Source organism: Sciurus carolinensis, chromosome 16 (genome assembly GCF_902686445.1).
Source record: "Sciurus carolinensis chromosome 16, mSciCar1.2, whole genome shotgun sequence".
In the NCBI taxonomy this organism is placed as follows: Eukaryota; Metazoa; Chordata; class Mammalia; order Rodentia; family Sciuridae; genus Sciurus; species Sciurus carolinensis.
The window spans coordinates 43,176,335-43,191,316 of NC_062228.1; the positions used below are offsets into that span (position 1 = coordinate 43,176,335).

The following is a 14,982-nucleotide window of genomic DNA, read 5'->3' on the forward strand; positions in this document are numbered from 1 at the left end:
TCGATGCTGCTAGGCTGGTCTGGAACTCCTGGGCTCAAGTGATCCTCCCACTTCAGCCTGCTGAGTAGCTGGAGACCAGTCTGGTTCCTCCAGCCCGGTTCTATAGTAGTTTTGCATATTAGAACATCCAACCCAGGATGGGGAAGTCATGCATACGGCTTCCTGGAAGATGGGTAGAGACTGAGGCGGGTGGTGTGAGGATGGGTAGTCACTGGGAAAAGAGGGCATTTTAGATGGGGAGTCCAGAAGGGCCTGGAACATGCCAGAAAACTGGCATCTGAAGGAAGCCACAGAATAGCCAAGGAACGACCTGGGTAGGGCTTTCCAGGCATAAGGAAACCCCAAGGGTGACTATCCAGAGGTCAGGAAAGCAAGGAGCCAGCATGTCAAGGAGGAGAGGCAAGGAAAAGAACGAAGGTGCCCGTGTGAAAAGGTGGGTTCCAGTCCGGATGCCAAGGGGAGCCTTTCCAATGGCGGTGCACAGCGTGGGGTCGTCCCACGGCTCAATGCGGTGGGGCAAAGGTAGTCCCAAGTCCCGCGGCCTGCGCACTGCCTCCTCTGTGACGCCACTGGGCACTGTGACATCTTGCTGAGGAGCTCTGGACCCGGCGCCCCGTGACTCAGTAACATCACCGCGGGTCCCACGGCGGCTAGGCCATGATAGCGATACCATAGAAGGTCATGTCGAAACGCGACATCGTCCTCACCAATGTCACCGTTGTCCAGCTGCTGCGACAGCCATGCCCGGGTGAGGGAAGCTGCGGGGCGACACGAGCAAGGGGAAGAAAGGGCGGTCGGGGAGTGCTCCGCCCCAGTACGGGGCTCGGGGCGCGGTGGCGAATCTCCTCCCAGGAGCGTGCGTGCCGTCCAGGGTCTGCCGGGAGGCCGCGGCCGAGGGGTGGAGCCGCCACGCACCTGCATGTCCCTTTCCTCCAGAAACGCTTCCCTCCGCTCCTGTGCTGACCCTGGAGGGGAAGGGTTCTATCCCTGCTGGTTGGGAGAACTCTGCGCCACTAGCAGGCGGTGGGAGGAGCAGGGACAGAGGCAAAGGCAGGGACCCAGACCCAAGGGAGACGAAGAAAGGGTAGGTTTATGAGGAGCAGTTGTGGGAAGGACGAGGCAGGTGGGTTTCTGACCTTACATTGATGCTCCCTTGCATCCCCCAGCCAGAAAGGAGCCATTTCACGCGCTGGTGGATTTGTTCTCCATGTACTGCACAAAGGACCGTCACTTTCAACCCTCTGGGCCACACGAATCACTTTACAGACATACCTTCACTGAGGCCAGTGTGTTCGCTGTCCTCATTTTAGAGGGACCAACAGAGATTGAGAGAGAGTACACCACTTCCCTCCCTCTCACCAAGTGGCATTGGTATTGCACCCAGGGCCTGGGGACTCCAGACTCTTGCTCCCAGTCACCAGGCAGTCCTGCCTCACCCAGCCGCAGGTGTGCACCTATGGGAGTATATACAGACACACAGACACACACAAGCCAGATGAACCCAGGCCTCCTGGAAGAACACATGTCATGCCCTCCCCTTCCTACTTCCCCAGGTGGGGAAGAAGGGAATCCAGGCCGTCACAGGGTGGGTGGCGCCGGGGCAGAGCCAAGCTTCCACAGGGCTTCAGGATCCAGGAGACCCTGTGAGAGACAGCAGCAGACAGGCTAACACCAGGGACTGACTGACTGTGACCTGGGGCTTCATGTCCCCCTCCAGATGGGCTTATGGCACATGCCCCACAGGATTCAGCTGAGCTGACGTGAGTGAAGAGCCCAGCACAGCACCTAGTGGGCCTGGCAGCCTTTCTTCTGCCCACATACCTAGAGTGGACAGGGAGATGGGGGGAGGTTTCTTCTGGAAGTTTGCTATTGGGCACAGATGACCCCTTTTAACCCAGGACAAATCTCCCCCTTTCATGACAGGAATGCAAACATCCCCAGCGACCACAGGATCGCTGCCACCAACAAGCACTGACTAATGCCTTTATGAACACGCACTGTCACTGGAAACACCCACAGTCCAGCCTCAGGCCACAGGTCTGTGGCAGCAGGGAGAGGTCAGGGAGACAAGATAAGCCAGCTGGCCTCCGCTCCTAGCCCCACCACCTCCTGAGGTACTTTTGATTCCAGTTGTCCAAAGCAGCTCCACCAACATCCTCTAGCCCCTTTCCTGCCTCCTCTCTCTCCCTTTCCTCATAAATAGTCATAGTGTCTGACTTCTTGCCCTCCTCTATTAAAATCAGCTCCTACTCGTGGCCTTGAGATCTCACTGAACTTTTCCAGCACCCTACAGATAGAGGGTCAGAAGTGACACCTGGGAAACAGACCAGGAAAGTTCATTAACTTACACCGAAACACTCAGAGGCAGGTGACTGAGCCAGAGCCAGCATCCAGGCCTGACTTCCAGCTTGAAACCCTCTGCCACCCAGGTCCCCCGAATGCTGTCTCTACTCCTTCCCTCCTCTTCTCACCTGTAGCACAGGTAGGCGCGCATCTCCAGGCACAGGTGTCTAAGCTAAGTCTAGGAGTGGGGGTAGGGAAGTGGGAGCCAGTAGGGGTTTCCACGTCGTTTGTGTGGTGTGATACAAACTGTCTCCTAAACTTCCCAAGGGTAAAATCCACCTTAAATGCATGTTAAAAATAGGATTCCTGGAACTCAGTACAGACCCAGAGTTATATTTTTCTAGGAAGAGGCCTTCTCCAGAAAGTCTTATCATCAGAACCATTTGGGGACAACTGGACTAGATCAATTACAAGTTCAGGAAATAATCTTGGAAATACTAACATGTGGAATGTTTTCTAGGCTCTCTCCTAAACACTACACTTATTACCTCATTTAATCTTCAGAGTGATGCCCTGAAAGAATTATTTTACCTTCATTTCACAGAGAAGGAAACTCAAGCACAGAGAATACATCTTCAAGCAAAACTGCTAAAAATACATACTCACCAAATCAGAATCTCCAGAGAAGGGGCCCTGCCACTGATATTTTAAAACCACCCCACTTCTTGGTCATTTTGTGGGTCAAATGGGTTGGGAAACATGGGCTACATGGGTGGCCCCTAGTGGCCAGCACTAGGAGCCAGCAACCAGTTCTGGGTGGCAAAGAAGGTTCGTTCTTTTACAAGGTACACAGCTCATGACCTTTCTCCCTCCCCACAGTGACCAGACCACCACCCCCATGTGAGCCCAAGGTTGAGCCAGAACCTGCACCTAAACCACTACCTCCAGTTAAGGAAGAGGGAAAGCCACCTCCCCCTCCTCCTCCTCCTCCACCACCACCACCACCACCTCCCAAGAAGGCTCCTCCAGCTCGGGAGTTGAAAGTAGCCATCAATGGGTAAGTCTACCCTTGAACCTGAGCTGTTCTAGAAGTCACAGGCCTGGGTACCTCCCCATTCCTCCCCACCAGGGCTCATTCTGCCAGCCCAGAAAGACAGCAGGGAGTAGATAGACTGGGTCTGGGAGAGCTCACAGTCTGGGCAAAAACAATAATCAAAGAAACGAGAGAGTTCACTAATGGTGTGCTATGAACAGCATAGACCTCGGTGGTAGTGAGGACAGAGGCAGTGTTAGCCCAAGTCAGGGAAGGTCTCTGGGAGGTGACATGGGAGTGAGATCTGGGTGACAAAAAGCAGCCAGCTGGGCACCTTGCTAGGGAAAAAGGTCTTCCAGCAAGAGGGACAGCAAGGGCTCTGGGATATAAGAGAGAACTCAGTGTGTTTAAGGACAGTCACGAAGTCAGTATAGCGGGTTTAGCCCCAGCAAGGGGGAGGGAAAGGGAGGAGAAAACCCAGCAGAGACCTGGATCTTGTTTTACTAATAGACAGTTGTGGAGGTTCTCAGACCAAGAGACAAAATCTAACTTGAAGTTTTAAGAGATCCACCCAGCCACAAGGTTAAGAATAGAGGGCAGGGTATGAAGAGAGAGACGAAGCAGAATATGCAGGCAAAAACCTGGCGAACCTATGTGGACAAGAGAGGACTGTGGCCTGCAAAGAGTTGACTACCTTCTTCCCTAAACTGGGTGCTGTCACCCAGTTCCTTTGAATGGGTCCCCTCCCCTGTCTTAATTGGTGTTATGTTGCAATAACTGGGTAATTTATAAAGAAAATAAAATTAATTTTTTTACAGTTCTTGAGTGTGGGAAGTCCAAGGTCAAGGGACCACATACAGAGAGAGCCTTCTTGCTGTATCTCACATGGTGAGACAGAGCAAGCATGCTAGCTTCACTCTCTCTTCCTCATCTTATAAAGCTCCTAATGCCATCATGTCTGACTTTAATTACTTCCCAAAGTCTCACCTCCAAAAGCCATCACCTCTTAACACCCACAGCGGGGATTACATTCCAACTTGAGTTTGGTGGGGACACTAAACCTATAGCATCTCCATGACCCTTTTCTCTCTCACCCCCTCCTCTGCCTGTCCGTGGACAGATTTGGTCGCATTGGTCGCCTGGTGTTACGCGCTTGCATGGCAAAGGGAGTTAAGGTGGTGGCAGTGAATGACCCATTCATCGACCCAGAATACATGGTGAGTGGTGGGCACAGGAGAGGGCCAGGAAGGGTGAACCTGGGGGCTGGGGTTCCCCTACAGAAGCCTCCCTCCTCCAATGTGGAACCTTCCCCCAGATCCACTGGGGCTGTTGGCTTTGCCCCTCGAGGACCAGGGTGCATTCTGTCTCCTGCAGGTGTACATGTTTAAGTATGACTCCACTCATGGCCAATACAAGGGGAATGTGGAATGCAAGAATGGACAGCTGGTTGTGGACAACCAGGAGATCACTGTCTACCAGTGGTAAGGCAGAGGATTCTAACCTCGCATGGTTCATATCCCCCCCCCCAAATTGTGTGTGCATGCTTCTGGGGATCAGCCTAGAGAGTCTCAGAAAGGTCCTTGACCTCTGAAATGGTGAAGAAACACTAATCTACAGATGCGCCACTGTTCTCAAGAATTGTTTGTATTTAAAGCACATCTGCATGTCTTGTCACAGGCCTATCAACTCACCTTGTCTACAACTCAACCCCCTTTGACCCTGAGACCTCTCCCACTCCCTTCCAAGGAACATCATGGCCATTTCCTTCCATTGTGTTCTACCCAGGAGCCACAGATGGCTTTGTAAAACATCCACCAAGCCTGGTTGCTCCCCTACTTAAAGCTCCCAATAGCTTCTTATCATCCATGAATAAGGTCCCAACTCCTGATGGGCCTCCCACAAGGTGCACCCCACTTGCAGACCTTCCATGCCCCTCGGCCAACCTAGCCACCCACCTCTTTGGGTCCTGAGCCTGCACCTCTCACACCCAGGCAATGCTAACTTCCTGGTTCCCATCATGCATAGTTCCTCATCATACTGAAACTCGCCCTTCATTAAAAGATAGGTTCTGTAAGGCAAAAGCAGTAACATTAACTGTTACAGTGCTTCAAATATAAACATTCTCAAAATATCAAAAGAATTAAACATTTGTAAAATGGAAACTATTAAACCTACTTAACTTTCTAATATGATTGGCCACTGCTGATCCTGTGGTTGCTTCAGCCTTTTACATACATACACATATACACACACACAGGCACAATCAACCCTCTGCAGCCTCCTGCAAGACCTGCAGGCTTGCCTAGTTCTCCTCCTCGGCCCCTCTCCACCACGCCCTGCTGGTTTTCTCCAGCACTTAAGCACAAGCTGTGTTTGCATGCACTTTGCCCCTCCCCGCCTCTTCTCAGTTGGGTGACCTTGGGCAAGGGATCCAACTTGCCCAAGCTTCAGTCTCTGCATGTACCATGGGGATAATGATCATGTCCTCCATGGCAGTAGCAGGAGCATGAGTGGAGTTAGCAGGCATTTGTGAAACACTTGGAAGGGTGTTTTTCCACAAGGCTGTACCACCTTGCAGGGAGAGCCCCACTGGTTTGTGCTTACCACTGTTGCTTTGGCACTGGCAGGTATGGGGCCTAGCCCATGGTAGGCACTCATTACTTCCTTGAAGAATGAATGGAAATCTCACAACTATCCTGTGGGCAGGAGGGAGGGCCCATGATGGGCTCTGGGGTCTTTTGAAGCCTGACTGTCTCATGCCAATTCAGCAATTGTTATAGAACTTGTTTAAGTACCCCCAACTTGGAAGGTAGGAAATGTGGGGCATCAGAGAAGAACTCGTTGGACCAGGGATGAAAAGTGTGGATTGAGAGAGTAGGTGATTGAGCAAGGAGAGAATAACCATGTGCCATGGCCCAGGGAGAAGAGGGGAAGTCTACTTGGTCATTCATTCAGGTAGCCTGCCTAGGAGTACTGACCTGCACCCTTCACTGGCTCTGCTACTTACTCCCGTCCTCTTTGACCTGACTCTGGCTCCTCCAAAAAAATTACAATAGTACTTACTCCTCGGGTCTTAAAGGTTAGATGAGTTTAATGCAGGTAAGGAGCTCAGAACACAGGCACATGGTAAGTGTGCAAGTAAGCGTGTGCAGAATGGCTGAAAAAAAAAGCCACGAACATTGATTGACCAAAGGAAATCCCATGTCAGGGAACAGACTCAACAGCAAAGGAAACAGACCCTGCCCTGTGCTATGTGGAATAGTCTAGAAGACAAAACAGATGCAAACAATCACAGAAGCCAATATCCCTGTTATATATGTAAAGGATGAGACTAGCATACAGCTGATTCATTTACTGCTTGCTAAAGCCAAGCAAGTTGTAATGGTAGATGTCTAATATGTTTAAGATACACTTGTCAAAATGCCGTATTATGTAGGTTTACATAACAGGGAACAGAAATCCTCCTTCACTATTCTACTGTAAACCACTAGCCACCACTGGCCCCAGGGCTGCTCTCAGGATGCAGGCGTGTCTTCAAGGACTTCCTAGCCTCTGGCAGCAGGCTCCCTGTTGCAGGAGCTGGGTGGCCAAGACAAAAGGGCCTACGAAGGCTCCTGGTGTGGTTGTCAGAGCTGGGGACCAGAAGGCAGCTGAGTTGGCCTCACTGCCACAAGGTCCATTCTGGGCTGCATTATGCTTAACAAGCATGAGCCCACTGGGCAGAGCCAGGTCTGGTCCCCCTGAGGAAGTCAGGCCTGAGTTGGGGAGATGGCAGCCTATACCGAGGCAGAGCAGGGGTGGTACAGGCAAGAAAGGAAAAGCAGTCTGCAAGGGGACAGTGATGAAAAGGCCAGCAAGATGGCATCCATTTGGGGTAGCTAGGTGTGCATGGGATGGGGCAACAGGCGACTGTAGACAAGGCAGGAGGGCTTTGAAAGTGGTGAAGGCTGGGGACATCTGAAGGCAAGGCCATGCAGGGGACACTGACTCACAGCCCTTTCACCCCTCTGCAGCAAGGAACCCAAAGAAATCCCCTGGAAGTCTGTCGGGAATCCCTATGTGGTGGAGTCCACAGGCGTGTACCTGTCCTTAGAGGCAGCTACAGTAAGTGGGGGACATGTGCCCAGGGCTGACTGGGGGCCACTGCACATGAAGCACCTGACCCTGGGCTCACTCCCTAGGCACACATCACAGCAGGGGCCCAACGTGTCGTCATCACTGCACCCTCGCCGGATGCACCAATGTTCGTCATGGGTGTGAATGAGAAGGACTATGTTCCTGGCTCCATGAACATTGTCAGGTAACAGGGGCAGCAACTTCCTCAAGGGTGAGTGTTGCCTGCAGGAAATACCAGCCTGTGGAGAGGAGGAAAGAGACACCCTCTCTGCCCCCATTCCCACTTAATCCCCAGTGTTTCTTCAACCTGCTCCTGCTTCTTTGTTCCTAATTCTCGCCAGCCATGTTAATGTCACCTTGAAACTATCTATTAGAAATGCACAACTGCTAGAGAACACGCTTAGGGAGCGACCCCAGGCACCAATGGTGCCTCCTTAATCTGACAACACCCCAGTGAGCCTCTTGTCCCCATCCTGACTTCTCACAAAACTAGACCTGGGTGCAAATCCAACGGGGTCAGGGTGGAGAGGTGGCTCTGCAACTCAGCTCACAGTGCCCTTGTACACCTGGGCCATTGCAGCAATGCATCCTGCACCACCAACTGCCTGGCCCCCCTTGCCAAGGTCATCCATGAGCGATTTGGGATCGTGGAAGGACTGATGGTGAGTTGAAGCTGAGGGGTTGGGGTGGGAGGGATGGCAAGGAAAACCACCATCCTCTTCCCAAGCCTAGCTTAGGGTATGGAGTTAGCAGGGAGAGTGGTCTCAGAAAGAGGTCCAACAATGAAGAAGGCTTTTAGCATAACATTTAGTCCACTGGCCTGCATGTGCCTCTCCTGTGGCCTATGGTGGTGGCCCCACTGGCCTCCAACCCAATGCTAAGAGGAAGGGGCATGGGAGCATAGCAGCAGGAAGGCCTCACCTCAGTCCTTTCTTCCCCAAGACCACAGTCCACTCCTACACAGCCACCCAAAAAACAGTGGATGGGCCATCAAAGAAGGCCTGGCGAGACGGACGGGGTGCCCACCAGAACATCATCCCAGCCTCCACCGGGGCTGCCAGTGCTGTGGGCAAAGTCATCCCACAGCTCAAAGGGTATGAGGAAAGGACGCTGCAACCAAGGGGTGGGATAAATGACCTAGCCCCAATCTTTGAGGGGAAAACAAGGACTGGCCAAGCCCCAAGGGAATGGGCAATGGAGGCAGAAGTGCTTGGGCTGATTCCCACCCCCAATGTGGGATTCTCCAGGAAGCTAACAGGAATGGCGTTCAGGGTGCCAACCCCAGACGTATCTGTTGTGGACCTGACTTGCCGCCTGGCCCAGGGTGCCTCCTACTCAGCCATCAAGGAAGCTGTAAAAGCAGCAGCCAAGGGGCCCTTGTCTGGCATCCTTGCCTACACCGAGGATGAGGTAGGTAGGGGTTGGGATCTTGGGAGGAGCCCTCTGTGGAGAGGTTGTGATTTCCACTTGCGCGAAAGTTGCTTTCAATGTGCCAAGGTAGGAAATGCAGGGCTGGGAAAACAGACTGCCCTGCCTGAGGATCTTTGCACTTGCTGCTCCTTTGATCTGGGACACTTTTCCCCCAGTTGGCTACAAGTCTTCCCAAGTTTCTACTTCAATTCCCCTCCTCTGGAAGGCCTCCCCCTCAGGATGTTTTCTGTGGCTCTTTTCCTCACCAGAAATTTCACTTCACTGTAACTATTGGCACCAATAGCAGGTACATTCCAAGAAAGCAGAAATTTAAGAACTACTGTTTCACTTCTGTAGCTCCAACTGTATGCCTGTGCACAGCATGGTGCACAATACATGTTTAGTGAACTAAAAATAACTCTTACATCCATTTTCAACACTTGCTTAGAGTCAGGTCACGCCAGATCCTTTCCTGTGAATTGATGTCCACAGTCGGAAGTGCCTTTTCTATGCATCTGCCTTGGTGCTGTGCCTAGTTTAGCTCCTGCAGGTCACTCACACAGGAGCCAGGTTCTCTTGTTTTAATGGCATCAAAGAACCCCCACTGTTGAAAACCTTCCTGTGGTCTTCCACCACTATAAGCTCAGGCCTATGTGCTTGCAACTCCTTCCACTTAAGACACTGTTCTGAGGGCCCAAATTGACCCGATCTTGGTAATCAAGACACAATCTCATGGCCACCTCTCGGATGAATGGGTAGACATTGTGCCTAAGGGCCAGAGCCTGACCTCTGGGTCCTTCTCTATTACCCAACCATTTTACTGAAATTCTGACGCCCAGGTAGTCTCTACGGATTTCCTCGGCAATACCAACTCATCCATCTTCGACGCTAAGGCTGGCATTGCCCTCAACGACAACTTCGTGAAGCTCATTTCCTGGTAAGGAGGAGGAGGTCAGAATATTGGAGGGAGTAGGTTGACGGATGGTCGGGAGGGACTCCCTTGACGCCTCTTCCTTTCCTCTGCAGGTACGACAACGAATATGGCTACAGTAACCGGGTGGTGGACCTGGTCTGCTACATGTTCAGCCGAGACCAGTGAAGCGAAAGGCCTCTCTTTTGCTGCGCCATGCTCCGGTGCCGTTCCCACGCTGGGTTCCCCCAGGAAGGCAGGCGCGCGGAGTGAGGGCCTTGCGCTGCTCGGTCAGCGGTGAAATAAAAACCAAAGTGCTCACAGCTGCGCCCGTCTCTCTGCGCCGGTCACGGCGGGTTCTAGGCCGGGTTTAAGGTCCGAGCATGGACGAGGGTTGGCGCTGGGTTGAGAGCCGGGTTGCATTTATGGAAAACCGGTAGCGCTGTAGCAGCGAAGCCCCTGCGTGTCCGAAAACCTGTTTCAACAGCGCTCTCAGCTCCGGAACCCGGCCGCGGGCGCTCTGACGTCACCGCGCGCGACGCCTGGGCTCGGACTACCGCTCCCAGAAGGCCGCGCGCGGGCCGCGGTCAGTCAGGTGGGCGCCAGGCCCCTGCCCGGGCTAGAAGAGCGCCGGCGGAGGCGGAGACCCGCGTCGGAAGAGGTCGCCTCGCGACTCCCGCGCCGGCGGGACCGGGCGGCCGGCGTCATGACCCTGTTCCACTTCGGGAACTGCTTCGCCCTCGCCTATTTCCCCTACTTCATCACGTACAAGTGCAGCGGCCTGTGAGTGCGGGGCGGGCGTGGGGCGGAGAGGGCGCGGGGCCCGGGCCGACCCCTCACAGCCCGCTTCTCCAGGTCTGAGTACAACGCCTTCTGGAAATGCGTCCAGGCCGGGGTCACCTACCTCTTTGTGCAGCTATGCAAGGTGAGGGCCGCCCGGACCCCACGTGTCTGGCCCCCAGGCTCTGCAGACCCAGGGACCCGGCTCTGCCGCTGTCCCCCCACCGTGGGATCTCTTTCGGGACTCCGCATAGGTCCCTTTGAGGATAGACCCCAGAAGGGGTGGAACCGGAGATGAGGTCTTGAAGCAACTTTTTCTTAGCGCTTTTTGATAAAATTGAGAAAAACCTCAGTTGTAGGGTTGGCAAAGAGGGTTTTTTGGTACGGTTAAGAGCGAACACTAACCCCGAGCGTGTCACACGCTGCTGCTAGCACACCCAAGTAGCCACCCCAGCACCTCTAGACTTCATATCCCCCTGTGAATTTCCAGGCCCCTCAGAAACCAGACACCTATCTTCTGTCTCCCCTAGTCCTGTGATCTGTCACTGCCCTGGAATTTAGTGTACTGCTTTCTACATGCACACTGACTTCCCACAAAACACACGTGGTTTTTCCCCCTCACCTTGAGGTGACCTTTCTGCTTTCTGTTCTCAGATGCTGTTCTTGGCCACTTTCTTCCCCACCTGGGAAGGTGGCATCTATGACTTCATTGGGGTGAGTGAGGCAAGGGTGGGACAGGGAGTGAGTTTGGGGTCCCTTGGCCCTGTACTTACTCAAGCCTCAACCTGACCCACAGGAGTTCATGAAAGCCAGTGTGGATGTGGCAGACCTGATAGGCCTAAACCTTGTCATGTCCCGGAATGCCGGCAAGGGAGAGTACAAGATCATGGTTGCTGCCCTGGGCTGGGCCACCGCCGAGCTCATTATGTCCCGGTGTGTGCAGCAGCCTGGAGCCCATACTATCCTAAAAAAGGACACCCGGGTGGACAGGGATGCTGGGGAGGGGGTGACCTCAGTCTGGGTGTTAAGGATGACTGGGTACCAGAAAACCCCTCCCTTTGCTTTCCTCAGCTGCATCCCCCTCTGGGTTGGAGCTCGGGGCATTGAGTTTGACTGGAAATACATCCAGATGAGCATTGACTCCAACATCAGTCTGGTATGCAGTCCTGCTGTCCTTGCCACATCTGCCTTTTTGCTGGTGGCCATATTTCTCCCCCAAGCCCTGGCCCCAACTTCTTTGCTTCCCTCCTCTCAGGTCCATTACATCGTTGCATCCGCCCAGGTCTGGATGATAACACGCTACGATCTGTACCATACCTTCCGGCCAGCTGTCCTTCTGCTGATGTTCCTTAGTGTCTACAAGGCCTTTGTCATGGAGTGAGCTCAGGGGGCTTTGAGGCTGGGTCCAAATTAGGGTGGGATTTCTGCTCTCCTTTCCTCATTATGATGTTTCCCCACAGGACCTTCGTCCACCTCTGCTCCCTGGGCAGCTGGACAGCACTCCTGGCCCGAGCAGTGGTGACAGGGCTTCTGGCCCTCAGCACGTTGGCCCTGTATGTTGCCGTTGTCAATGTGCACTCCTAGGATTGGTGACCAAGACATTGGCATACCTTTTCCCTGCCTTTCTCCAGGTTTTAGTGAAGTAAACAGTATTTGGAAAGTTGTTTCTGCCTTTATTTCTCTGTCAAGAACTGTTTCCCAATACCATCTCCACCTAGGTCTTAGAGACCCTTATTCTGGCTTTGGAACCAGGTAGACAAGCAAGGATGCTAGCCAGTCCACTGATTTGTACTCTGTCCTGACATTTTCTCAAGACTCCTGGTTTTCTAGGGTAGATGAAGAGCTTAAAGTAGATGACCTTTGAGTAGCCACAGAGGCCTGGGAACAGTTGATAGAGGGGAGCTAGAATCCAAGAGAGGGCTCTTGAGGGCTCCTCCTCTCTTCACACCTTCAACCGGTTCCTCTCCCACCTAGGCTCTTCCCTGGCTTAGTTACCTCCAAGGTTACCAACCCATCTCATGCTCTGATCCATCCTCCGTATGACAGCTGGTGGGGAGGTCAATCTGTAATCTGTTTTGCTAGGTCACTCCTATCTGCTTACACTTTGTGGCTTCTCATTGTGCCTTTGATTTTGACCTTTGATCTCTGGAGTTTTTCCCTGGGTTGATTTACCCAATCAGATTTTTAACATCATTCAATCCAAGTGGGCACAGTGGCACACGTCTATAATCCCAGTGTCTTGGGAGACTGAGGCAGGAAGATTGTAAGTTCAAAGCCAGCCTCAGCAACTTAGCAAGACCCTGTCTGTAAATGAAACATAAAATATAGAAAGGGCTGGGGATGTGGTTCAGTGGTTAAGCACCCGGGGTTCAATCCCCAGTATCAAAAAAAAAAAAAAAAAATCAATTTAGAGGACCACCGTGGTTGGGCATAAGAAGACTTGATACTGAACTTCTTGGTGCTTTGACTCAATCCTGTGCCCCTCATGTCAAATCCTGGCTGAAATCGTCTCAGGGTGGAGTGTAGGATTAGCAACAACTAAGTAGCACAGCAGTGGGGCTCACCAGCCTGGATATTGTTTTAGATACCACCCTCTACCACCACCACCCACCCTGCGGTGGTCCATTGGGATGGCTCCTTGCCCCACCTTCTCCCCATCCCTGATGGGGATATACCCAAGTGGGCCTTTGAACGTCAAGCTCTAGAGAGCCTACATGTTATTTAACTTCAGTCCAAGGAAAGGATGGCTCTATTCGGCCCTGTTATGGCAGTTGGTGTTTTCACAAGGTGCATTTACCCTCAGACAGGGAAGCCACCCTCTAGCCCCATCCTCCTTCAGTGCCCTAAGTAAAGGAAATTCACAGGTTTCTTGGGAACTGGGAGTGACTGATCACCTCAGTTTTAATGTGGAAAGTAGATGGGGTACATCCACAGCCCATCCGGGTAGACATGTAGTAGTGTCACTTTCTCCCACACCTCCTTCTTGTGACCTGCCCAGCCCTTTACACAACTGAGATAGGTGAAGATTGCAGAAATAACCAACTGTCTGAAATAATCCCATCTTATGTTGGATGAAGCGGGTAGAGTGGTTAGGGCTGAGATGGGGAGCACAGGCTGCAATGATCAGATGTGATGGAGAGCCTGGGCAGTGGTGGGTCACAGTGAGTCTGGCTGCAGCGATCAGAGCTACAAAGGGAAAACAAGGTCTCTGGAGACGCCGAGGAGTTGCCTGACCTAGCCTGGAGGCAAGCTGGACTCTGGAAAGGATGTGGTTGGGGCAAGGTAGATGTAAAGGTTCCGAGGTTAGAATGAGGACTTGGCCTTTCTGGGAACTAGAAAAAGAACTAGCTGGAACAAGTTCAAGGAGGGTTGTGACACTAGAGGTTGGCAGACACCAGAACTCTGGAGGCTGACGGGGGAATTGGTCAGGGCAATGGGGACCCACGGGGAGCTCTGGAAAGGGGAAGACAGGGTTAAATTTAGCTTAGAAAGCTGTCCTTGGCTGTTGTATGGAGGGAGGTACATGCCACAAGGCCAGGGCTGGAGCAGCAAGGGTAGGAGGATTGAGGCTAGAAGCCAGGTAGAGAGGTGGTGGTGACCAGTGACACTTTCTGCTTGTCAGCAGAGGGCACAGTGGAAAGATGAGAAATGAGGAAAGGGGCAGAGAAGTCTGGGATAGCACAAGTTTGGGACTTGTTCCCCAAGGGTCCCCTACACTCCCAGGGAGAAAGATTCACACTGATGGGACAGTGGTGCTGTCAGTGAGCTTGAACAATAAATGGAGACAAGTTTGGGGAACAGACCTTGGTCACCCAGCAGGAGAGGCTGGAACCAGATGTGGGCATCACTGCAGAGACAGAACTGAAATCATCAGGGTCTGTGGTGAAGAGAAAGAAGCCCAGGGCCCAGCCAGGGAAACTCAGAAAAGGGAAGAGAGAAGCAAAGTGCACTAGGGAAAGGAGTGGCCGGCAGGGGAGGGGAGACAGGCACTCCAGAGGTTGGAAGGGTTAACTTCAGGTGAGGGGTGAAGGCAACCTCCAGGGGCTGGTTAGGGACTGACCATTGCAGGGACAAAGGAGTGAGCAAGCAGGATGATGCAGGACCCTGTGAAGGACAGGGATGCTTGGTGTGGGGAAATTTGGATCTGCTCATATCAGGGTGCTCTCAGGAGAATTGGTGCTGAGAACAAAAAGCTGAGGTGGTCACAGGCACTTGATGGGCTACAGGGTATCTCTAGAGGGCGCCTGCAGCCACATCCCAACTTATCTTTAAATTATGCAACATTAGGCAAGGAAATTGGAATTCATTTTCCCAAGGAAGGTTTTGGGAGTTGGAGGGGTGGGGGCGTCTTTTGGTTTCTGTGTTTTTTGTTTTGTGGTGCTGGTAATTGAACTCAGGGCCTGGTACATGTTAGGCAAGCACTGTACCACTGAGATACCCCACCCCTGGC

General features: G+C 52.7%; 2 protein-coding genes across 3 annotated transcripts; both read left to right on the forward strand.

The window, feature by feature from the left end:
- The first annotated feature begins 229 nt into the window (after positions 1-229).
- Positions 230-10,160, forward strand: Gapdhs (glyceraldehyde-3-phosphate dehydrogenase, spermatogenic). Its single transcript, XM_047527694.1, has 11 exons — positions 230-748; positions 3,163-3,340; positions 4,437-4,533; positions 4,691-4,797; positions 7,330-7,420; positions 7,498-7,616; positions 8,013-8,094; positions 8,375-8,526; positions 8,680-8,842; positions 9,682-9,779; positions 9,869-10,160. The coding sequence occupies exons 1-11, from the start codon at positions 682-684 to the stop codon at positions 9,939-9,941; spliced, it is 1,227 nt and encodes a 408-aa protein (XP_047383650.1). The 5' UTR covers positions 230-681; the 3' UTR covers positions 9,942-10,160.
- Positions 10,161-10,318: 158 nt separating this feature from the next.
- On the forward strand, positions 10,319-12,195 carry Tmem147 (transmembrane protein 147). Of its 2 annotated transcripts, XM_047527660.1 has the most exons (7): positions 10,319-10,535; positions 10,608-10,677; positions 11,187-11,246; positions 11,329-11,465; positions 11,604-11,688; positions 11,788-11,909; positions 11,993-12,195. In XM_047527660.1, the coding sequence occupies exons 1-7, from the start codon at positions 10,459-10,461 to the stop codon at positions 12,114-12,116; spliced, it is 675 nt and encodes a 224-aa protein (XP_047383616.1). In that variant the 5' UTR covers positions 10,319-10,458; the 3' UTR covers positions 12,117-12,195. The 2 variants fall into 2 exon arrangements, with proteins under 2 accessions (XP_047383616.1, XP_047383618.1); XM_047527662.1 differs by lacking the exon at positions 10,608-10,677 and having other exon boundaries at positions 10,389-10,535.
- The last annotated feature ends 2,787 nt before the right edge of the window (positions 12,196-14,982 follow it).

What these genes read in the sequence shown, in the direction of transcription:
- Gapdhs (XM_047527694.1), top strand. Translation starts at nt 682, where the DNA reads ATGTCGAAACGCGACATCGTCCTCACCAATGTCACCGTTGTCCAGCTG. An exon ending in TTGAAAGTAGCCATCAATGG is followed by an intron (nt 3,341 to 4,436) that starts GTAAGTCTACCC and finishes GTCCGTGGACAG; the next exon opens with ATTTGGTCGCATTGGTCGCC. An exon ending in GGCTCCATGAACATTGTCAG is followed by an intron (nt 7,617 to 8,012) that starts GTAACAGGGGCA and finishes GGGCCATTGCAG; the next exon opens with CAATGCATCCTGCACCACCA.
- Tmem147 (XM_047527660.1), top strand. Translation starts at nt 10,459, where the DNA reads ATGACCCTGTTCCACTTCGGGAACTGCTTCGCCCTCGCCTATTTCCCC. An exon ending in ACGTACAAGTGCAGCGGCCT is followed by an intron (nt 10,536 to 10,607) that starts GTGAGTGCGGGG and finishes CCGCTTCTCCAG; the next exon opens with GTCTGAGTACAACGCCTTCT. An exon ending in GCATCTATGACTTCATTGGG is followed by an intron (nt 11,247 to 11,328) that starts GTGAGTGAGGCA and finishes CCTGACCCACAG; the next exon opens with GAGTTCATGAAAGCCAGTGT.